The 24,354-nt window shown below is 41.2% G+C and overlaps 4 protein-coding genes and 2 non-coding genes across 7 annotated transcripts; 3 read left to right on the plus strand and 3 right to left on the minus strand.

Moving 5' to 3' along the window:
• Nucleotides 1–13,116: 13,116 nt before the first annotated feature.
• Nucleotides 13,117–13,997, minus strand: LOC108111312. 2 transcript variants are annotated; one of them, XM_017220706.2, is made up of 6 exons: nt 13,757–13,997; nt 13,595–13,702; nt 13,471–13,530; nt 13,386–13,418; nt 13,241–13,327; nt 13,117–13,185 (listed from the first exon to the last, which is right to left on the minus strand). In XM_017220706.2, exons 1-6 carry the CDS (start codon nt 13,988–13,990, stop codon nt 13,165–13,167), a joined length of 543 nt encoding a protein of 180 aa, XP_017076195.1. In that variant the 5' UTR covers nt 13,991–13,997; the 3' UTR covers nt 13,117–13,164. The 2 variants fall into 2 exon arrangements, with proteins under 2 accessions (XP_017076195.1, XP_017076196.1); XM_017220707.2 differs by lacking the exon at nt 13,386–13,418.
• A 405-nt stretch (nt 13,998–14,402) lies between these two features.
• Nucleotides 14,403–16,099, minus strand: LOC108111268 (circumsporozoite protein). Its single transcript, XM_017220656.2, is given in 6 exon segments — nt 14,403–14,977; nt 14,980–15,412; nt 15,475–15,537; nt 15,605–15,742; nt 15,807–15,917; nt 15,974–16,099. Coding segments are annotated over 6 exon segments (1,425 nt in total). The 3' UTR covers nt 14,403–14,423.
• A 472-nt stretch (nt 16,100–16,571) lies between these two features.
• LOC108111267 lies at nt 16,572–17,711 on the minus strand. Its single transcript, XM_017220654.1, has 3 exons — nt 17,493–17,711; nt 17,299–17,436; nt 16,572–16,880 (listed from the first exon to the last, which is right to left on the minus strand). Exons 1-3 carry the CDS (start codon nt 17,709–17,711, stop codon nt 16,572–16,574), a joined length of 666 nt encoding a protein of 221 aa, XP_017076143.1.
• Nucleotides 17,712–18,949: 1,238 nt separating this feature from the next.
• Nucleotides 18,950–19,029, plus strand: Trnal-uag. The gene has a single exon. It is a non-coding gene; the product is annotated as a tRNA-Leu (tRNA).
• Nucleotides 19,030–19,535: 506 nt separating this feature from the next.
• On the plus strand, nt 19,536–19,615 carry Trnal-uag. Its single transcript has one exon. It is a non-coding gene; the product is annotated as a tRNA-Leu (tRNA).
• Nucleotides 19,616–21,035: 1,420 nt separating this feature from the next.
• On the plus strand, nt 21,036–23,913 carry LOC108111290 (serine protease 7). The gene is made up of 3 exons (XM_017220678.1): nt 21,036–21,155; nt 21,809–22,406; nt 23,180–23,913. Exons 1-3 carry the CDS (start codon nt 21,095–21,097, stop codon nt 23,772–23,774), a joined length of 1,254 nt encoding a protein of 417 aa, XP_017076167.1. The 5' UTR covers nt 21,036–21,094; the 3' UTR covers nt 23,775–23,913.
• The last annotated feature ends 441 nt before the right edge of the window (nt 23,914–24,354 follow it).

Raw genomic sequence — 24,354 nt, forward strand, 5'->3', positions numbered from 1 at the left:
TGCTTCGTAAATATTGAAACATTTTTAAATTTCGAAGTAAAATATTCTCACTTTTAGATTCTCCACAAGCATGCAATACCTCACGTATTTGTCATTACTTCTCAGTTAAATTTTGTGTCATTTGCTGCTCCCTCTTACCGCTTTTTAAAGGGAAAATGTGTAATTATTTCTGTCTCCTGCGGTTTGTCGCTTGCTTCGCCTTTCTGCATTTTTATTTGCCGCTTTGGGCTGTACCTTTCCACCTCGCCCTGCTTGGCCTTCGAGTGGAGTGCACTTGAAAATGCGAATCAAGTTGCAGTTGCAGTTGCAGTGCGGCAAAGGAAAGTTGGATGATAATTTGCAGCTCGTTGGAGCCATTAAAATATCACTTTTTCTCTATAATCTTCTCTTTCTCTCTCCCCCGGGTTCTCCCTTTCTCTATCCATTTCTCCGGGAGAAGCGGCACGCACTGGCCATAAAAAGAGGTTTCCTTCCCTGCAACAAACGCAGTCACAGACGAGTAGTTCATAAATCCATACTTTAATTGGATTAAAAACGGCTCGACTGGGCTCGGCCTGAGTGCACTCAGAAAAACAAGTTGGGCGAAGATAAATATTAAATTGATGAAAATTAAACTTTATTTCCAATGAACAATGAAAGTCTTTTACATATTGTTTCCTAAAGTATCAACCATTTACAAGGATGATTTCCTATCTTCCGATTTTCCTCCAAGTGTACTTTACAACGTTAGGGAAGGGGTGTTCATTGCTTGGGTCGTTGTCTCATTGTTGTCATAGGAGCAGCAATCTCCTCCAATCCCAAGCCGAATCCAGAGCTAGAAACCCCGACCCAGACCCAGTGATCAAGATGATTGAGACGAGAGACGTGGGGAGCTGCGGAGTTGCCAGAGACAAGCCCACGGGGCGGAGACAACTTTATTATCTAATTTGAGCGACATGTCAATGCGGATTAGGGTCACACGTATCGCCGAGCAATGCAAAGCCGACAATTGAGATTACGGAGTGCCAGGCATCTCCGTCTCCGTCTCGTCTCCAGCTTTGAGTTCCAGCTGCTGCACCTACCTGAAAATCGTTAGAAGACCCATAAAAAGCCGGGCCTGTATCTGAGTTTATCTGTGGTGCATCCGGTGCAGGGTTTTTGCATTCGCCTTCGCCACGAGCAGAAGGGTCTTCCTTTTTGGCTTTTTCGTTTTCTTTCTGCTGGCGTGGGCAGATCCCGAAAGCCATTGTCTGGGCCTCTTTAATGAACCCTTGAACTTGACACGGCCGCCACTCGGTCGGTCCATGTTGCATTGTCTGGCCGGACATAAACAATAATTAATGTGCAGCAGTGTCAGGGCAGCGGTGCCAAAAGGCCATGACCAAAAATGCAGGCGACCATAGGGCAGCCGGGACTCTGGCAAAAGCCAGCAACAGAAACAGCAACAGACTCTCCAGAATTCAGATCACACTTGGGAAATATCTTTATGATTTTAATATTCTTCATTTTTTTAAAGATTTTCCAAATCTTATTTCCAAACTTAAAATACCTCCAACATGACGTTTTAGGCCCTTTTTTAAAATTAATTGCTAAATTTTACTCAAAAACTTGTTCCTTTCTAGAAATCATATATTTAATAGCTTAAAACTTGTTAAAAATTATTAATTATATACAAAATGTTTGTCGAAGTGCATCTTCCAAAGGTCTGTTTTCGTGTTTGGGTCTCGCCTCCTGGCCATTCCTTAACTCTTGGCGAAGGGGCTCCGCTGTTTCCCTTTTTCGAGTGGGTCAGTGGTTAGTTGGGCACCTTTCGAGAGGTAAAGAAGAAGCTGAAGAAGCCTTCGAATCCCGAGATCTTTGGCAGTCGTCAGAGCATTCGACATTAGAGAAATGGAACTCTTCAAATTTATGCCCGGAAAGGCGAGGAATCGAGATCTTCGCCATCATCCATCATCTTGCATTTTGAGTGCTTGAGTCGTGTCATGGCAGGCGAGGACATAAAATGAGAACATTTTCGCCTTCCATTTGAGACTGGGATACTTTTTCTTAACCCCAGAAATGGGTTTAAGGTTATTTAATTGGAACTTAAAAATCTTTAAAATAAATATTAAATCAGAAAGCCAAAAATATTTAAGCAAGAATTTCTTTTCTTGGCTTTTTCTTAATTTCCGAAATAAGAAAAAGCATTTCCATGGGTTAACCCTTTTACTGGTTTCGAAAAATTTGATTCCTTTCATTTCGTTTTCGTTGTTTTGGCCATTTGCCGCGGCTGACTTCGGGCCAAGTGTGTTGGTAGTTTGTGGTGGAGTTATTTTCAAGGCCAGGCCCGAGAAAATGCAATTTCAAGTGCGGCCCGCTCCCACGAAGGAGATGAAAAGGCCTGAAAGGAGGCGGCGGAACGGGGGGTTTTGGGGCAGGAAGACGTTCTTATTTTTATACTTTAATGCCTCAGCGTATCTGTCGACACCAACAGCAACAGCAACCAACAACCAGCAACATTCATTGCAACTTCGTGCACCGCGTGTAAATATTGCTCCAGCGGATGGAGCGGCAGGCTAAGGGTTAAGGGGGAGGAGGGGAAGACAACGACGACATTTAGTGCTAACAATGTTTGTTCTGGCCAGGCGTCGTGCCAAGGCATCCCAAACTCCCTGCTAACAGAACAGTGGGATCAGGCTATGCTTGATTAGATTTTGATAATAAAAATTGTTTTAATATTGAAATAAAATTTATTATAAAATCTATAAAAAATTAAAAAAATAACTATCTAAAAGTGATTATATTCTTGTTTATGTTTTTTATTTTTAATATATTTTTAACCATATTTTCAACCACTGTGCGCTGATTCCGCTGTTTACTTTGCACGTCGCCTTTGTGCTGATCCCGCGACCAAAGGAAACTCTGAGCTCTCGAAGATTTGGGGGAGTGGGGAGCTTCGGAGCTGGGAACTGGCAACTGGGAGTTGGAGAAACCAGCCCTTTGGCTGTCGTTTTCAAGGTTTTCTGGCGGGGGCCGTCCCCCAATCTCCAGCATCCTCATCTTGTCTGCCGCGAAGTTCCCGGCATGCCGACCGCACATTTCGATGTCATTGAGGATCGCAGTGGATTCTGGAAGGCAGCGGCGATTGCATGACTGATGAATAGTTGCCCCACGAAGAGGCAGCAACTTCTGGGATGTCGAGATACAGAGGAGGAAGGGGACAACAGGCGGTACAGCCTCCTGCAATTGTGCGTTAATTGGGGCGGGTGTGAACCGAATGGGATGCTGTTTCCAGTGGCAGAAATAATGAAAATTATCCCTATTAAATGCGCCGATCATAAATCATATTTATGGCAATTGAAAGGCGCGCTAAAGACACCCCAACCCCAACCCCGCGAGGCACCATAAATTCTAAAACTAATTTTCAAAGGCAACCCTTTGAACTCGTCTCGGACCTTTGGCAGCAACCCCCCTGAGGGACCATAACAAAATTAGCCCACTTTTGTTGTACGATTTTTTTTCCACAGCTTTTCCACCAATTTTTTTGCTGTTATTTTTCGTGGCATTTTTAAATTGAATTTTAATTTCCTTGGAAGCCGTAGGAAAACCCCGGCAGCTAATTTAAATTGAGACACATGCAGGCGCCAAATAATTAAAAGAGCCCTTTTCCTTATTCTTTTTTCTGTGTTTTTTTTTCTAGTTTTTCCAGCTTTTTCTTTTTTTTTGCTTCTGCAACCTGAACCCTCTGATCGTGATGCAGTACATTTTCCACATGAAATAACCACAAAAAGTGAGACATTTTTCTGTTGGCATTGGAAATGGGTTAAATTTAATTGCTTTTGTCATTTTGATTTGCATTTTGCCCTGTAAGCAATTTGTTCGTGGGCGGGGTTCGGGCCAAATGTTCCCCAGAGTGTCGTCCATCAAGGGAAGTCTTTGTTGCCCGAAAAGAAGTCGTTTTTCAAAAATTTATTTATATTTTTTTTCGGGCTTCGCGGCATAATTAGCCAGGGGTTGGAGAAGGGTTAAAGGTGGCCACTGTCAGCACTGGAAAACAGAGACCATAACTTGGGACTTACTCTGGCCTTTGATTTATCGAAGGTCTCAGTTGGGGATCGAGGTCCTTCGGTTATCTTTCTTGGCAGGCGAACTCTGAAATTGGGATCCCGCCTTCAGATACATAAAAACTTTATTGTTCTCATTGATCTGCGGTTGGAAAACAAACACTTTGATTGTGTTTATACAGGCGGAGAAAATACAGAAACTTGTAAGAACATTTAGTTTTGAATTTCTTAATGACTTCTTGAGAAGGAAATCTCTAAACATAATCAGCCTTTTGATATATTTTTCCCAGTACATCTAAAGTAGACTTCCTCTGGAAATGTTTTCAAAAACCATTTCATTATTTATGACCATCACTGAGCCGAACTGAGCCAAGCCAGAACTTGACACTTTGGGGCATGGACATTGTGTCACGATGAAGTAGAGCCACATGCTTAGAGGAACACGACTGGGGGATCGCGTGACAAAACATTTGCTGGCTGGGATTTATAAGGCCAGAGAGCCACAACAAGTGTAAATATTTGGAATAAATCATTCGAGAATGCTGAAGGAGATGGTTGGTGAGGGGTGAGGAGGGTGAGCTCCAATTAGCTGCCTTCGAGGATTCCATTCCCATATTGCAGTTCATCAGTTTCTGACGACCCCACACCGCCCACAGGGCATATACTCGTACTCCTATATATCATATATCTGCGACTTAAGATCTAAATACTTGGCGGTACTATTTTTAAAGCACTCACAAAGGGAGGGAGGATCTCAGCTGGAGTCGGAACGTGATCCCAAGCCGATAGCCCCATCACGATCCGCGATTAATCAGCCGGCAGCTGGAGATTCATCCTGGCTGAGAAATCACTTATCATTACAATAGGTATTTGGGGGTTTCGGTGGGTATTTTGGGTTTGGAGAGGTTTAAGAGGCCAAGGAAACGATTGTATAGTTTATCGAATAGTTTAAGGATGTCGAAAAAGCAACCCTGTTAGTAGTATCCACCTATCATTAATGCCTTTTCATTCATTTTACTTTTGATACCTTCATATTTCAGCATTAATAAGTATCTGTGAGTTATTTTCCTTGAAATATGTCAGTATTTTCTTTAGTATTTTTCACGGGTACCTGTTAGTCTACACTATCTATTAGCAGATTGCAACAAAGTTGCATCAGTCTGCTGTCTGGCATCGCGGGGCGTAGCAGAAGGGTTAAATAATTAAATGCCCATTGTGTGGTGACTTAAAAAAGAGCAAAGTGGAAGACTGTTCTATCTGCACATGCCAGCCAGTCCGAGAAACCTCCTGCCTTACTTTAATTTCTGCTCCTTGTGACACACATAGATGCACATGGCACACATACACACACTCGTCTCTGTACAATATGATGATGGGGTCTACCTACTGACACCGACTGCGGCAACAATTGTGTCTACTGCCCCACCCCTGTGAGCCCACATCCCCCCCTGATCTCTGCTGCTCCCCTTGCTTTAGAAATACCCGTGGAATACCCCTTGAAATCCTCAATCGCATTCTCCCTTTCAACGATCGTTGTGCAATCAGTGGAGCATTAAGTGCGATCGCCTTCGCTTTTCGCTGCGGATTCTACAACTCTGGATGAGGTTGTAGGACAAGATGTTGGATGCTCTAATAAGATAAGTTAATGTTTTCTGTACTAAAAAGTATTTATATAGCCAGTTTCTTGCAATATGTTAAGTTTAAGTGTGACCAAAAACATATTAAAAACTTAGCATTACAAATTCTAGAGCTCGAAAAGCATTCTTTTAAACCGAATTCTATTCTTTTGAACCCATCTGTTGGCCTGCCCCAGCTGCCTGTTCCATTTTTATGCTGCGGCACGTAAAGCTGGAACATTCGTACGCTTTGGATCGCCAAAGTTCGGTGTAGAGTTGGGTACATAGCCAGTTGCCTTGCTATATAAGGCGCGTATGCGGAATTCTGCGCCTGTGTGAGGGGGAATCTGCAAGTTGGCGCTGTTGTTGGGCACTAAATAAAAGCGAAACTTGTTTGGTATTTTTTTTTTTTTTTGAATTTAATTTTTCAGTACCCCTCACCCATTGTTCTTCCTCTTGTTCGCTGTCTGCTGGTTGGGGCCTTGAATGGGATCCTGCCTCGCAAACTTGAACTTGCTGGTGTGTGTCTGTGTGCGAGGAGAGCGGGGATGGAAGTGAGAAGAAGTGAGTCTTTCGCCGTCTCTTTCGCTTGTCAGTTGGAGTATTTACACTGGGAAGCATAGGTACCAAAAGAAGCTCAAGCTTGAGCTTAGAACTTACTACTTTCCTTCCTTAAATAAAAATACTAAAAATACTAAATAATACTAAATAAAAACTAATCTAAGGAAGAGTTTAATATTATATTTTAAACATTATGTTCAGATGAAATGTAGAACATCCCTTTTTTTCCTGTGTACTTTACCCTTTCTGCTCTCTTTGCTCCCCTTGTCCACCCAATTCGTATTTTTGCGGTTTGTTTCAGTTTGTCTGGCCTTAGTAGTCTTCGCTGTTTTCTGTTTCTGTTTCTGTTTCTCTTTTTATTCGATGATATCATGGCTGTTTTTTTGCGAATGTGTGTGTGCCAGTCAGACAGTTGCTACTTCACTTTTTGTGCCTCGTCTTCTTATAATTTCTTCCCTGCGCTTTTTGCAACATTATCTCTTTATCAGTTGACAGAGAAGACCTTGAGACGCCTCGCTGCCCATTAAGAATCGCAGGTTAGAAGGGTCCCACGAGGGGGCTAAAAACACTTATGAAGAGCGGGCCCAGGGCTAACAGGAAGCCCAGTCTTTCGACCAGAAAAAATTATAAATTAAATCCGTGCTAACTGCACTTGTTCTTGTTATCCTTCTGTTCATTTTTTCTGTTTTTCTGTTTGAAGGGTACAAAGGAAACCCCAAAAAAGCAGACACCAAATTATAATTATAATAACCATGATGATAATGAACCCTACCCACTGTCCACTCATCAGGGCTTTTGTATTTTCGGGGTTTCGGGGAAGCTCGCTCAGGTGAAACAGGTTGAGCGACCACAAAAAGAGGCAAGAAAGATGCATTCACGACATAGTAAATACACGTCGTTGTATAGATGATGATGAACAGGGGTGCAGTGAAAAAAATTATATATTTATGTTCTGTGAAAATTGTAAATGTAAGCATAAGTAATTTTAAGTTTGTACATCATCTTTCATTTTTGGAGTTCATAAATTCAACTTAAGCATTAAAGAATGTTTTTAAATCTTAGTAGTAATCTTTTTGTAGTAATTTTTGTTAATAATTCTTTGTGTATTTCGTCATATAAATATGTCTTTGTATACAGACATTTGCACACCCTTGACGTTTACTCATTTTTCGGGCATATATTTTTATGACGACGACAATTTGACAGGCAGACGATCAAGAGAAAAAATGAATGGAAGGGCGAGGCGGGGTTGGAGGAAACGGAGCATAAAACATAATTATCATAATTATCGAAACTTTTGTTTATGACAAACATCAGGAGCAGCTTGCAACTGCATGTGTCTCTCGAAATTGCGTGAAGACATGTGTAGAGGATGCGGTGCCCATTTGCTTAATTTCGGGATCGCTTGATGGCATTCCCTTCTTCAGTTGGTTAAGGAAATGGGGAATTATTTTGAATGTTTTTAGTTTTAACTTAGTTATAGCTGATGGAGAAGTTAAGCAGTATCAAAAAAACTATCCCAATTACTTCCTATTCCTATCCCTATTCTGAAAAAAAATTTCACACTTTTGCACCTAATTTTGCAAAAATTTAACAAAAATGTAATTTTAGACAGGTAAAGGTTTGATCGACAGATCGACTAGGAATTAAAATACAAATTCAACGTGGTATGACATGCTATAACTTGGTCAAAACAAGACGCAGAGCGAAAATAAATATTGTTTTGAGCAACTAACGACCCAAACTTTCGACCCTAATCATTATATTGACGATTTGAAACACTTTATTTTTGGCCAAATTTTCTATTTTTTGTAAGGGGTACCATCATCAAAATTTGCGAAAAATGGCCGAAAATTAAGTTTTCCCGATTCGAGTGCAAATTGATTGGGAATCATAGCAATCAAATTACAATCCCTACGTGGTATCACATTCCATATTTGGACTATTTTTGGCTGTGCTATGGCTAATAAACTGATTTTTTTGCGCCCAAAGTCAAGAATACGTCTTTTAACAGCAGTAATATCGGTTTTGTTGCCGTTTCTTAGCTCTAACTTTGTCAAAACAGGACGCATAGCTAAACCAGTGACTGTTTTATGCAGCTTACATCCGACACTTTAAGCCCCTATACTTTTAACATAATTTGTCTGATTTTTTGGTTCGAGCTCTGATTTAATGCCTGAAAAATCAGAAAACCGATTTTTAACAGAAATTTGCAATACTGTGTTTGGTCTTGTAGCGCTAACTCGGTCAAAACAAGACTCACAGCCAAAAGAACAACTGTTTTGTGCTGCTAACGACCAAAACTAAGCACCCCTATCACTCGATTTTCGAATTTGGGAAAATCAATTTTGGCCCAAATTTCGCATTTTCGATGCGAAAATCAATCATCAAAATTTTCAAAAATGGGCCAAAAATTAAGTTTCCCAGATTTGAATGCACATCAATTGGCGATCATAGCAATTAAATTACGAGCCGTTCGAGATATGACATTCCATATTAGGACCATTTTTGGCTGTGCTATGGGTAAATAACTGTTTTTTGTGGCCCAAAGTCAAGAATACGTCTTTTAGAGCCCAGATTCTTGCCCTTTCTTAGCTCTAACTTTGTCAAAACACGAGGGACGGCTGAAACAGTGACTGTTGTATGCAGCTAAATACCAAAACTTTAAGGCCCTATACTTGCTTTTATCATTATTGTTCTGATATTTTCTTGCTAGCTCCAGTTTATGGGCCGAAAAATCAGGACACCCATTTTTAACAGATATTCGCAATAGTGTGCTCGGGTTTTTAGCTCTAGCATGGTCAAAACAAGTCGCACAGCCAAAAGAACGACTGTTTTGTGCTGCTAACGACCACCACTTACCACCCCTATCATTCGTTTTTCGATTTTGGGAAAATAAATTTTGGCCCAAATTTGGCATTTTTGATAAGGGGTACCATCATCAAAATTTTTAAAAATGGGCCAAAAATGAAGTTTCCCAGATTTGAATGCACATCAATTGGGGATCATAGCAATCAAATTACGAGCCGTTCGAGATATGACATTCCATATTTGGACCATAATTGGCCGAGTTATGGGAACAATACTGTCGGATTGAAGGGAAAATAAAGGTAGCCGAAAATAAGGAAAAACATCATACAAATTTGAAAAAAAAATTACAGAAATTTGACATTTTCAACTGTGAATGCAGTTCGACTAGGAATTAGAAATCAAGTTCAACGAGGTATGCCATTCCATGTTAGGACCATTATTGGCTTAGTTATGGGGCACAATACTGTGCCTTTCGAGGGTAAAATCGGGCTTAGCCAAATATTGCTTTATCGATAGGGGGTACCATCATCCTTACGACAAGATCTCCAATAAAAGCTATGCTCCGTATGCTGCTTAAGTGTTTATTCAGATTCTCTAAACTTCGACTTGGTTAATTTCATTAAAAAGAATCAAGAGATCCACCTTGTTGATTCGCTTCCTGAAAGATTATTCAGTTTTCCGGTGGGTACGATTCTGCCTGTCATTTGAGGTAACTCTCAAATAAACCAAAATAATCCTGGCAGTCATTAATCAAGAGAGCTCACTCCCTCAATTCTTTTGCCCGAAAACTCTTTCCACTAACTGTTACTTCTGCTGACGGGCTCTGTTTAGCCCGCAATTTAAATGAATTTTTTCCACACTTCATTTTCATTTATTCTGTGTCATGCTCTATCATCATTAAAATGTCCAAATCGCTTCCTTTGTGCCTCTATTTTTCGGCAACAATTTGCTTATCTTGACTCACCATCAACAGGCAGACACGAGGGTACCACAAAATACAGGTGACTATACTATATACGTATATATATGTATGTGTGGCATATCTGGGGTCTGTTGGTGGCATGGAAATCACTTGAGCGTGTTTCCTTTTGACCAGGCCAGGTCGGTTGTTCAACGTTTGCACTTTGTGGCTTTCCATTTGGGCCAGCCGCCCTGCTGCCCCGCCCCCTTTTCCACCTGCAGCATTTTCACACTCACTTCATTTAATTTAATTTGTGCATACTTTTTCGGCTGCCGCGGCGTGGAAAAACATTGTAAACTGATACGAGCTTAATGATGTCGATCCCCTCCCCTTTGTGCCTTAGGTCCTAGAGAGGTGATTTTGGGTGTTAGATTACACTGGGGAAAATGTTATTTGGAAGTAGTTAGATTGTTTGAAATTGAAATATGTTGTAATTACTAAAGCAGTGATTGGAGAGAGGAAGTTTTAGTTTGGAAAAATATATTTTTTCTGCACTACGGACTTAGTTTTCGATTTAGTATTTTGAGAAAGAATGCTATACCATGGAAGAATGTTATACAAAGTACTTATTATTCAACCTAGTATTTTAGCAAAAGCTTTTTCTCAGTGTAACCGTTTCTATGTGTGCCTAAGCATTAATTAGTTTTAATGAAACTGTTGCTGATGTGCGTGTGAAGTGTCGCAAATTGCAGACAAAGGCCCGAAAGTTCTTTCTTTCGGGAGTGACAGTTGACAGGCTGAAATTGTGGCGATTAATGTGGCAAGTGTTATTTTTTTTTTTTTTTGAGGAATCGTGGATGCGCATCGATAGTTAACCAAATCCCTGATTCGTATCTCCCCATGCAGAGCCTGGATTCGGTTTTAGTTTTGGTTTTGGTCAAGTGTCGATAAGACAACCTTTGGCTTCTCTCTCGCTGCAACGCTCCTAAAAGGGGGCAAGAGGAGCAAAGGCTGAAACGACGTAATCGAAAACCAGTTCTGCGGCTGCAAAAATGTTCATTATAGGGATTTCTCCTTTGTGTATTGTGTACATAAGGCCCTGAAAGCGGTTTGGCAACCCTTTTTGACACACAAACACCATTGCATGTGCTCCCTTGTAAATGCAGTTTTTTAACGAGGCACGTACATATGCCTGTTTAGATGCCACTTCGATGCATTTGCAGCTTTTTTTGTTGCTGCCTTGCAATCACGCCGCTGTTGCATGTTGCATGATGCATGTGCGTGCCCCTTGCGCCGGGTGTCAGGGTGGCTCGCTCTTGATCTTGAGGGGATTACCAGTTCAAGGTTGCCGGTGGGTAGGTTAGAAATTCTGTTTTTAAAAGTAAATATTACATTTTTTGTTTTGAAGTTGGGATAAAAATGCTTTAAAATGATCAAAGTTGAGTGATTTCAGATTTACGAATAATAATGATTATAGTTCATTTATATATAGTGAACCAAACTGTTTATAAACAAATATTAAGAAGAAAATATAAAGTTTCCTCTAAGTAAGATGTTAGTATTAAGATAGATTTTCTGCATCACAAACTTGTCCGCTCAAAAGAGTGTCCGTAAAGTCGCCATGTTTTTGTAATACATATCTTCTTGAGGCACCCTCTTAACTTTCAGTTAACTCGCTACCCCAGCTATATATAACTCGATTTATGTACGTACTCTGTCAGACTTTGTACATACATTGTTTATGCAATTCTCGTGACTCCTTTTGGTTCTGTTGTCCGCTCGTTGTGGTTTCATATTCGCCTGGCTCTTGGCAGCTCTTCTCCGGGCCTGCTGTTATTGTTTATTCCGCTTTGGAGGCATTCATTTGGCCGCTCCTCAGCGGAGTCCGTCCCGAAGTCCGCTGCTCCTTAGACCTTGACCACTAACATAGAAACAGGCCAGAACCGGTTCCCCAGCCAACTCGATTTGCACAATTGGCCCTCCTGCCTGCAGACCCCTCTATCTTTCATTCCCCTATCCATTGCATATATCCCATATACATATATATATATATATATATATTTATATATCGGAGTAGTCAGTTGTGGGATTCAATTACCGAATCACACCCACACAGTCGGCAACTGCGCTGGATTCCGCTTTGAGCTCTTCAGCTGTCAAACCGCCAATTAATGGCCCAAACTCTGATGGCCAACTGATGGACAAAGAGTGTCACAAATTATTGAAAACGTTTTCTATTATCATAATTATACCCTTCGGTGGAGAGGTATTTGAGTTTAAAGGTATTCCAATAACAGGAAATAAAAGCTAATGAAAAGTAGATAAAAAGTTGTATCCAACATTGACCAAAAAAAGTGAAAGAAGGTTAAAAATAAATATTTAAAAAATATTTATATGCACCTAAACTAATCTAAAGGGTGTTTAAAGTCTAGTTGACCCCTTGACAAAAATCACTCCCAACTTTTGGCTATTATAATATTTATCCATTGTTCGCACGCACCTCCCTCAGTCGTGTTTGGTGGGTGGAGATTACGGGCTGTGCATTTTAATTGATGCGGGATTATGGGTGTTGGATGGCTAGGAGGCCACCAAAGGCAGCCAAAGGGTTGCCGAAATTAATTACCAAAATGTTTGTTAATTTTCATAATTACAGGTCTGCTGGCACGACTTTTCCTTTTTGGGGGGAGAGATCGTGTGTGTGAGTGGAGGAGGAAGAATCGAAATTTGCCGCTCGATAAAGCAACTTAATGGCAGGCCTCGGGAAACGACTGAGCTCTGAGAATGTCTTCCGGAGTGTTGAGACCCTCATACCTTTCCCCCTAAAGACCCCCTATGATTCCCATTCCCCTCGAGATGACCTAATTCTGGAGGCTCGAGGAACAAAGGCAACCTACTTGTCATAATAAAAATTATTCAAAAACCGGCATGTGTGTATGGCGCTTCCTCCTTCTTCTCCTGATGGATTTTATTTTTTTGGAAATTTGATCCCCTAATGTTGTTGGCAATCACGTGTTCCAACCACGTATCATTTGACCCCTTTTCCATTCTCAATATAACCCCCTTTCTCCTGATCTAGAACGAAAAGCAGATGGGAACCCGACCTTGCTGGTAGTTCTTAGATTTCAAAACAACCCAACTAATTGATGCCCAACTTGTTGATGAACTCCGCCCAAATTGGAACACAAAGGAAGCACTCACTAAGCTCTTTAGGCGATTGAATATTTATTTGTTAATTGAACTGATACAAAGTTCCTTAGAGGTTGGTGAGGGCGTTCTGGGGGAAGTTAATTCATTACTCATCAGATTAGCAACAGTTCTTAAGTTCTTACAGCCAGATCGCCTAGGCCAGCATTTAGCTGCTTGATGTAGGGGGCAGCGGCATCGGCAGCAGCGGCAATGGTCTTGGCACTCACGGCCTGGAAAAATGGGAAAATATTATTAATATGTAGAAAATATAGTTCTGATTAAACTTCCCCCTCCTTCGGCTATGATGGAAGCTCCATCAGACTGAAAAAATATTTGTTAATAATTTTGGTTTTTATTTTATTTCATAACTTACTGAAAGACTGCGAGCCTGAGGATCGTTGGTCATTTGATAACTCAGACTGGTGATGGCATTCTTAAAAATATAAGGAGTTTCTATTAGTTTAGATTTTAAGCGACTAATTAGATCTATAACTTACAGCCAAATCTCCAAGACCAGTGCCAACTCCTCCCAGAACATCTCCAAGAAGATTGGTAGCCTCCGGTTCCATATAGTCAGTATCTACTTTCAAGTTAGTAAGGGCATTCTATAAAAGAGAAAGTTTTTTAGTAAATCTAAGACATTCCAGACAAGATCTTACAGCCAGATCGCCCAAGGCATTGCCCATATCGCTGAGGATATTCAGGGTGGTCGGCTGTACGAAATCCGACTGGGAGCTGGCCACGGCGTTCTCCAGTTGGTGGATAACCTTCTCCCCAGCAACGGCCACTTGGGAAACATCACCCATTAGGGAACCAAAGCTAAGGGTGCCAGCTTGGGCATATTGGGCCACCAGAACGATGACAAGAAGGGCAAGGATTGCAGGAGAGTGCATGTTGTAGTTTTTCGTAAAATCGGTGAATTACTGAATCACCTCCAGTAGCCACACTGCATTTATAGGTCGTTCTTATCTGTGGGTTTACGGGGGAGTTACGGGCTTCTTTGACGCCGCCAATAAAAACAAATCGCACTTGAGTGGCTAATGATTCCCCACTGATTGGCGGCAGGTTTGATTCTGATTGATCAGGTATTTGACTTAATTTCGGGGTATTCCTTACGATATCTTCCATGTTATACAATCTGGGAATGACAGTCTCAAGAGGCTCCTGGTATCAGGTGGCCAAAAATAAACCCACTGCATATAGCTCAGAAGTCAAAACAAACTGGGTAAGGGGATTATCTAGGGAGCTAGGGCTTAGAAAAATAAGAAATTGCTTCATCATTAAATGCTCGTTAATTTATTAAGTTAAATAAGTAAGAGAGGTACTCTAGAATAAGTCGTGGAAAAGGTGGCCTGCAGCATTTGCCACATCGCCAGCAGCATTTGCCACATCTCCTGCTACGTTTCCAGCTGCATTGGCAACATCTCCTGCTACGTTTCCAGCAGCATTGGCAACATCGCCAGCAGCATGTGCTGCATCTCCGGCTACATTTCCAGCTGCATTGGCAACATCACCAGCAACATTTCCAGCATCATGTACTATATTTCCAGCAGCATTTGCTGCATCACCAGCTACGTTTCCGGCTGCATTTGCCACATCTCCGGCAACATTGCTTGCAGCATTTGCTGCATCTCCTGCCACATTTCCAGCAGCGTTGGCCACATCTCCAGCAACATTGGCGCCAGCATTAGCAGCATCTCCAGCAACATTGCTGGCAGCATTAGCAGCATCTCCAGCAACATTTCCAGCAGCGTTTGCTACATCTCCGGCAACATTTCCAGCATCATGAGCAATAGTTCCAGCAGCATTTGCTGCATCTCCTGCGACATTTCCAGCTGCATTGGCAACATCTCCAGCAACATTAGTGGCAGCATTGCCGCATCTCCGGCAACATTTCCAGCTGCATTGGCAACATCTCCAGCAACATTACTCGCAGCATTTGCTGTACTTCCAGCTACATTTCCAGCAGCATTGGCAACATCTCCGGCAACTTTGCTAGCAGCATTGGCTGCATCTCCAGCTACTTTGGAGGCAGCATGTGCTGCATCTCCAGCTACTTTGCCAGCGGCATGGGCAACATCTCCGGCAACATTTCCAGCATCATGGGCAATAGTTCCAGCAGCATTTGCTGCACTTCCATCCACACTCGAGGCCACACCGGCAGCATCGTGAGCAATTGTTCCAGCGGCTCCAGCAGCACTCGAGGCAACATCATGTGCAACTTTGGCAGCAGCTCCATCACTGGAGCAGGTGCAAGCACAGGTCACGGAAGGGTTTTCTTTGTCAGTAGCAGTTGACCTTTTGCTGACAGACTTCTAAAAAGAAGTTTAAAAGTTGCTTAAAAATATTATTTAATCAACCAAAATTAGGCCTATACCTTAGATGTTTGGTTGGCTGATTGCTTAGCCAAGGCCTTAAGTTCCTCGCTGGCTGCTTCTTCCTATAAAAATAGAAAAAACAGATTCAATAATTTATAAAAATCCCATTAATTAATTATTTCAACTTACTGCTTCCTGGGAAACTTGGTGGCCAAAGTTAATGGCGCTGTTGGAAGCCTCCTGACCTAACTGGTCGCCCTCATCTCCCAATTCATGGCCAAAAATGTTGCCATCCATTCCAAGTTGCCAACCAGAGGAGGCATTTTCCTTTAACAGAATGATTCTTCATTTTTGAAGATTCCTCATTTAGATTTAAGATTTTTATGCTTACCGCTGCCTGTCCATAATGTAATCCGCTTTGGGAGGCCTCTTGGCCATACTGAATAATCTCTTGACCCAATTCATTGCCCAACTCGGAGGCATCGTGGCCGACTTCGCTGGTCTAAAGTTTCATATTTTATAAGGTAAGTTTAAAAAGTTTCCTTGATATGTAATTACCAAGTTACCCAGCACACTTTTGGCGCTGGCCTGGTGTTTTCCCGCCAGGAAAATCACCAACAAACAACTGACTACTATTAATTTCATGTTTGGATATCGAACTAAAGATATTGGCGACCTTTGCATGCTTTATATAGCAAAAATATAGCACTTTTATCTTCAGTGCAAAGTTCTTATCTAAGACCTACTTTGTGATCGATCCATTTTAAACTCTATATGGCTTTTGACAATTATTTCCTCTAGTCTAGGAAGACAAGTACGCAAAATAGTGAAAGATAATGAATTCGATGTCTTCCAAGTTTGGTGGGCTATCTTAGAGGTGTCTGGCATTTGATTAAATACCCTAATTATGTTCTAATTACATATATAGTTAATGCACTTGATATTTATGACTGTGTTACCCTTTAAGTTTAGGTAAGAACATATTTATTACTCAAATTAAAATAGCTAACATTATAATTATTTATGATTTGTTATCAAAATCTAAACAATCCGCTTTATTTTGGTTCTTTTTTGTGAATGAATAAGTTAAAGCTATTTTTATTATCGGTGAGTAAACTTTCTGGTAAACAAATCAATAGATAGCGACAATCTATATCTACATATCATCGCCTTTAAGCGGAAAGTACTTATAAGGATTGGGAATTCCATTGGGCAGTAGCCGCCTGGCAGTTCGTCGCATTTTCACCTTTTTGCTGAGGGTTTTCCGATCCAGTGACTTCTTCGGATTCCTATAGTTGTTGAACACAAAATTGAGGAAATACTCGGGCTCTTTTTTCTTCTTATCAGAAGAGGGTTTATTTCCTTTGGAGGGTTGGAAGGAAAACTGAATGTGGGCGTTGTCGGCTGGTTTGATGTTGAATACCTTTTTGTCCGGATCAGCGGAAATCAACTTCTCTAAATCAGACTAGAATTGTACTAAAGTTAGTAACTAACTAAACGTAGTCCCCTTGAAGAGCTCACAAACTTTTTCTCCATTTCTCGACCGTTCTTCTCGCTTATTTCTGCCATGTCTCCCATGGAGATCATAACCTTTGCCTGGATGTCTTTGGCAACCCAGACTAAAAGGGCAAAATATACTAGCAAAAGGGCTGTCATCGTAAAACTGCTTTAAAGTAAATAAAAAACGAAAGGGCTTGTCCGGAAAATCAGTTCGCTGCACTTAACTTCGATTCGAAACGCGGACTTTGCTTAACTTTTAGTTTCGTCTTTGGGTTTAGAATGAAGCTTCATACATAGACAGATTTTGTTAATAAAACTTAAGGCTAAGATAACCAAATAGACATTTTCATTAATATTTAACAATCTTTATTTATGCCTCAAACTTTATTATTTTTCATTCGAACACTAATCAGCTTTAAGCTATTCGTTCTCTTAAGTACCTGGAATGTAATAATGGCTCCGCTTGAGCCAGGTTTTCCATGAGATTCCGTTTTTTTCTTAATATATCTACCAAGTTTTACCTGAAAGAGGGTAAGTTAACTTAACATATTAAACAAAATTATAGACTTAAACTTACAAATGCCTTAGAGATGGCGTTGGATTCTCTATGATTGATTCCATTGCCCGACTCGAAATGCCTTTCCATATTTCCCATTGCTCCTTCGATTTCGTGTTCAATTTGTTCCCCCTCATGGGATTCTTCGGACTGTCCATAGAGCAGTGCTGGTCGGGGTAGAATCAGGAGGAGCAGGGCCACCGTCGCCACTGTTCGACTCACCTGCCTCATCTCATCCATTGGAGGCTTTAAAGGTGGACTCACTCGGTCGATATCTAATCCACTTAATCCGCGATTCTCCACAGAGACGCTTCAGCAAATCGCTTCGCTGCACTCTGCTCCAATCTCGGCTATATCTCCCTGACATATAGCCAATGTCAGCTGCTAGAGTTCTGAATCAAGCCATCGCTTTACGACGATTTTTATGCAGCCCGCCAGCGATTTGATAGATTTTTGCATAAAATGATTCCCAGCAGCGGAAGTCCGTTACGTGACATTTCGGGTGGTTACTCTCCTAATGTAAACAAGTTATAAAACACTCGTAAAAGGCCAGTGCGAAAGCGAAACTATGGCCACATAAAAAGGCTATAAAATCTATAGCTTCTGCTACCGTTCTGTATAAAAAATGGGAACAGGGCTGGGAAGTGCAACAGTCAATACCCTTCAGAGTAATATATATTATCAAATTATATTATATTATATTATATTATATTATAATAATTTATAATATTATCAAATTATAAAATGTTTTAATCATTTTACATATTTAAATTTAACTTAAGTGTAAAGTTAATAAAGTTAACTCTTAAACACTTCATGAATTTGATTTTATATCTTCATATTATAAAAAAAGATTAAATCATATAATTTATTCAAAAGTCAAAGTTATTTCTTTAAGGGTATACAATCAACAATAACAACACGACGTACATTTTCTACGTCATTTGCGAACTTTGCAAAATGCTAGAATCGTAAAAAGCGGGGTGCGAGCGACCTCAGGACCTCCGAAGGGGGTCAATAATGTGAAAAGAACAAGGGAAGTTCGAGTCAAAGGTGTCCTGAACCACTACTGTAACCCCAACTCTCATTATCGCAAAATCAAAATGCGTTTGTCAATGAATTAGAATCGCTTCGATGGCGATGTCGCTCGTAAAGTATTTGCCTTTGTTATAGTCCTTCGCTGAATTTTACTACTGTAAAATAAATGCGCAAAATAGTGATTCTCTATCTTAGGGGTAGAGTATTTTGTTTAGTTATGTACACAAATAACCTGATTATTATTCGTACTTTGCTGTATTTTAAACTTAGCGCCCACGAATTGACTATGTTTATTTGCGTACTAACTACTACTACTTTTTCCTACCGAGTGCCGGCAACACTGTTGAGAAACCAACCCCAAAACTATGCCAACCACCACATTGTACTCAAACTCAGCAGCTGCTATCTTTAAGTTGCTTATTTGACAACCAGCGTACATCGGCAGCGTGGCCGAGCGGTCTAAGGCGCTGGTTTTAGGCACCAGTCCGAAAGGGCGTGGGTTCGAATCCCACCGCTGTCAGGTTGAAATTTTTTTGTCCATCGGTTTTTTTATCTACTCCGATAAGTACAGAATTATTTAATATTTAGTCAATGAACGGTAAAATAGCTTATATAATTTAGTGATCTACAAATTTATTTAATTTACTTTAAACTTTTGCTCAGAAGTGTGTTTTATAAAAAAATTAATTTAAATATAATGTGTTTAAAATATACAACATTTTAAGATAATAAATTTTAATTAAAGGTTTCACTTATTTTCCATTATGGTTCAAGTCTTAAAACTAATATACTTCGGAGGAATGGGTATCAGTTGTGTTATTCCTGAAAAAGAAATAACAAACAATTTAAATATTTTTTCAGTATTACAGAGATTAACGGCTTGGAAAATAAACCTTGTGAGAGTCTAATACAAATACAATTGCCCTCTGGTAGTTGTTCAAAAAGAATTGTTCTATTTTTAGAAAAATAAACAATGTTTTTAGAGAGAACCTTGTATTCTGTAGACGGCTGTTGGCGCCTCGTTAAGGCAGCGTGGCCGAGCGGTCTAAGGCGCTGGTTTTAGGCACCAGTCCGAAAGGGCGTGGGTTCGAATCCCACCGCTGTCAAGTCAAAATCTTTTTTTTCGTATTTAACAGCGGGATGCTGAATTTTTACATATTCCACGCCTAATTAGACCTCGCGAAACGGGACCCCTGACCCGGGGCCAGTTTTTCCGGAACACAAAGACCCCGTTTATCTGGTGCTGACATTTTCCGCGTGCTACGTTTCAACTTTGCCGTCTGTCAGCTCAACCCTTTTTGCGGTAACATGTTGATCCCGTTAACAACCCGCAATCGAAAGGGAAATGTCAGGAAATTAAAGGGTTTGCCGTGCTTTTTGGCCTTTGAATTCAAATGGATAAAAGTATCAAATTACCGAAATGTATCCCGTGGTTATTTCCGGAGACCAACTGACTCTTAAATACCACAAAGATTGATATTGCAAGATAGCCCGCTGAAACACTGGGTCTTGGGCGCTTTAAACAAATTCGGAGCTCATTTACTAGCTTTACTGAAAAAATTGACTAAGAAAGTACTAGTGAATCATTTTTAAAACGGAAGTATGTTAATAAAGATATTATTAGAAAGTGATATTTTATAATATTTTATAATAGTTGCATCTCATTAGACTGATGGTTGTTGAATAACTAAATGATTATCAATTATATTAAAACACAATTTCTCAATTTGGACTTTGGAACCAGGGAATTCCCTTAACCGATTTGACTCAATTATAAATACAACTAAATTTTTGTTTTCTGTAGGGCTTCCTATTTTCTTTTTCTCTTATGACTATGGAAATTTTTCAAAGTCTTCTTCGCATTAGGAACTGGTTTACATATGTTCGAGTATACAGCACCTCGTAAGCTGGTAAATCACCTGGCGTTCCGGCGACTGTGTGTTCTGCCGGTGGATTTTGCATGATATAGTTGCCATATATCGTTTTTGAACGGGTACAGGTCTCTTGCAGATGATGCATGACAAATGGGCAAACCCACAAAAGGGATGCAAGCCTCTAATTAGATATGAGTTTGTCACGTCATAAAACGATTCAAGTTCATTTAGAACATACTTATAAGTTACATACTAGAGCGATGAGTAACACTGGTAGAACTAGACTGTTTCCTATTGCCAAATAACTCATGACGTGGGCAGGAATTCCTAGCCAGCGTCATTGACTTGAGGTCTTGGCTTTCCTAAGTTCGTTGCACCCAAAAGAGATGTTTTCCAAAGCATAAATTTGGAACTGAAAACCTTCGGTGTCACCCAGTGACACGCATCTTTAAGATAGTTACCGCATAATAATACTAGCCACTAGATTTGAATGTTTTAACCGCAGAGCGGAGAACAGTGGTGCCCTATTGATAAACCCGCTCTAGAGTTCCGATCGAGAACCGATCGGGGCATCTCAGTCCACGAAGCTGAAGCTGCGGCTATAAAAAGCTCCGACCAACTCCAGGTATCTCACAGTCTGTTTTATCGGGTCAACTGGAAACGTTCCAACTCGGAAGTCATTATTAACTAAATACGAGTATAGTAGCAAAAATGAAAGTGTTCGCGGCGGTTTTTCTTTGCGTTCTGATTGCCCACGAGGCCAGGGCCCAGTGTGAGTGTACTAAGCTGACTTCAGCGGTCAAATGACCATTGAAAAATCCCCCAAAATCAGGGGAAAATCGCAGCAGCGCGAGGAAGTCAAGTGCGCTTCTAATTGAGCCGGTTGGACCAGTTGGTCCGGGAACATTGCACGCGCCAAAGTGTGGGCAGTGCCCGGAGCAGAGTGATGTGTACTTGTGGTCAAGATATGATTGCACTTGGAAAGTCAGCATAAAAATCCCAATTAATTTGGAAAATTTTTCCAGGCGATTAACTAATATAGTGACTGGACTCATGATTCCTTAGAATCAAGAATAATCATCGTTTCTTTTAATATAATTTGATATTTTTATGAATTATAAACAGTCCAAAGTCTAAAAGAGTATGCCTTTAGTATTTCAACTTAATGAATCCAACGGATTAAATCGTATATTTTATGCAATACAAGTCAATGTTTTGAGGGTACAAACTGAAAACATTAATTTCTTAATTAAATGCAAGGCGAAAGATATTATCTTGCCGTTTCTTTGAGTGTGTCATGATCATTCTGTGTAGAATCACCTGCAGATCACCTGCTCCAACCGCAAGAATGTCACTAGAAGAGGCGCGCGCATTTCGGGGCATCCCCTGGAGAACCAGATTGTAATATTTTTATCTCGTCTGCAGATTCGAGATGCCTGAATCCCAACCAACGGTCTGGACTCTGTGTGCACATTAATGAATGCCAAACACTCTTCTCCGTGCTGCAGAAGTTCGCACTGACCGATCTGGAAAAGAAGTTCATCAGGTCCTCGGCCTGTGGAATGGGCGTGGATAATCGGCCCTTTGTCTGCTGCACTCAGGATACGGGTTATACGAGAAACCAGCGCCAGAATCCCTCCTTCCCAGACTACGATGGCTTTGGTGGCGATTGGGAGGAGGAGAGGCCAAACAGTTTCGTTTTCCCGGGACAAGTGACTCGGGCATTTAGCTTTGGCAATCAGCAAGCTGGGGATAATACCGTCGTTCAAAAGCCATCTACTGGTGATGGCTCTAGTTTACTCCCTCAGCCGCCTTCCTGCGGGGGCGTTGCCATCAGGAACAGGATTTACGATGGCCAGGACACTGAACTCAATGAATTTCCTTGGATGGTCTTGTTGGAGTACCGAAGACGCAATGGAAATGGCCTTTCCACCAGCTGTGCAGGTTCCCTCATCAATCAGCGATATGTCCTCACAGCTGCCCATTGTCTGACGGGAAGGATTGAAAGGGAGATCGGATCGCTGTGAGTATATATCACATCATGGGGATATCTTTAAAGGAGAGTCCAAAGTGGTTTCTTTTCAACTTTGCCTTTGCAGAAATCAGGGGATTTTATTTTCTGAGAGGCAGGTCAGAAACTTATGTTTAACCGGATTGAAGATGTTGTTATCGAAAGCATTCAGTTTTTGGTTTAGATTAAGTTGATATATATAATAATATTCCTTTATTAATATCACTTTAAGACCTATAGATCTTTCCCATATACATAAACTTTCTTAATAGTTCCCAAAAAACAAGACATTTTGAATGACTGTTGATGTTTGTGACTTTAGCCTTAGGGGATTTACTATAGTTCTGGCTAGCCGATTCATGAATGGGGCGGCAGTTCAATAGCCCAATAGCCGGTGAATCAAGTTTTAGCATTACGAATATTTAGATTGCTTCCCAATCCAGTTTCGATGGGTGGGCGAAAGTGGCTTATTCACGCTTATTTGTGCGACGATTCCGCGAACACGGCTGCATTCTCCGGCTAAATCGTTGAACGAGGCCAAAGGGATCCCCTGGTCTGGACTTGGCTAATTTCAAGAATATCAATTAGACGGCTAACCAGTGCTAAATGCGAGGTGTTTTGCCGCTTGTTAGCGCGATTCGATGATTCACTAAGTTGGCGTTCGGGTTTGGGTTCTCAATTCGCCCCGCTCTCGATTTCGCCGTTGGCCAAGCACCAATTAGCGGGCTAATTCTAGTGGTTAATTGCCTAAATGCTCATTAATTTATTTTCTGTATCTGTTCCAGTGCCTCGGTGAGATTGGGCGAGCATGACACACGTACCGCAGTGGATTGCCCCCCGGGTGGAGGAAGTTGCGCCCCGGAGGTTCAGCGTCTGGGCTTCGAGGAGATCCGGGTTCACGAAAGATATAGCGAGAAGTCCACAAACCAAGTTCACGATATTGGCCTGATTCGCTTAGAGCGCAATGTCCGCTATTCGGACAACATCCGACCCATTTGCCTGCCCTCGTCTGTGGGCCCTGAGTCTCGGCAAGCCGGTGAACAGTTCACCGTGGCCGGCTGGGGTCGTACTCTGAAAATGTCTCGCAGTCCCATCAAGCAGAAGGTCACGGTCAACTATGTGGATCCCGCCAAGTGCCGTCAACGATTCTCGCAGATCAAGGTGGCCGTGGAGTCCACCCAACTGTGCGCCGGAGGACAGTTCCGGCAGGACAGCTGCGACGGCGATTCCGGCGGTCCACTGATGCGATTCCGTGGCGACTCCTGGGTCTTGGAGGGCATCGTATCCTTTGGCTATAAGTGCGGCCTGAAGGATTGGCCAGGTGTCTACACGAACGTGGCTGCCTACGACATCTGGATCCGGCAGAATGTGAGGGCTTAGGAGAGCATCGAGCTCTGAAAAAGCTATAGCGAAATTTGTGATATTTTCTACTGCTAGTTTAGGTTAGAAACTAACTTAGATTTAAGTGCACTTGTGAAATATTTATTAGCATATATTGCAAATATAAATTTTAGAAATATCCGATTTGGCTTTTTGAAGTTTTTGTGGGGGAAGCCTTTTGGGTGGGACAACTTTTCATGACAAATTTTTTATATTTGAAAAAGCATTCCATGGCCTTGCCATTCCAAATCGAATTGTTAAAGACCTAAAAACGGTAGGCAGTAAAAAGAGATAGAGACCCTCTTTGTGAAAGTTCGACTTATCCGGACTATTCCCTGCGCCTGCGAGTATGCAATATGAAGTATATTACACCCTGACGTCAAGTTCCCATCTCATCTTAGACGGCACTGGAGCGGTCTTAACTTCTATAGTTCCCAACGAAATGTTAGGTGTTAGTTTTAACTAATTGTAAACGTGGGATAAATAAATAAACAAAAAATATTTCACCCCGACGTCAAGTTCCCATCTCATCTTGCGTTTTCCGCTCTTGACCAATTGGGGATTATATAATGTTTATAAA

This window comes from Drosophila eugracilis, unplaced genomic scaffold, assembly GCF_018153835.1.
Source record: "Drosophila eugracilis isolate 14026-0451.02 unplaced genomic scaffold, ASM1815383v1 contig_1781, whole genome shotgun sequence".
NCBI lineage: Eukaryota > Metazoa > Arthropoda > Insecta > Diptera > Drosophilidae > Drosophila > Drosophila eugracilis.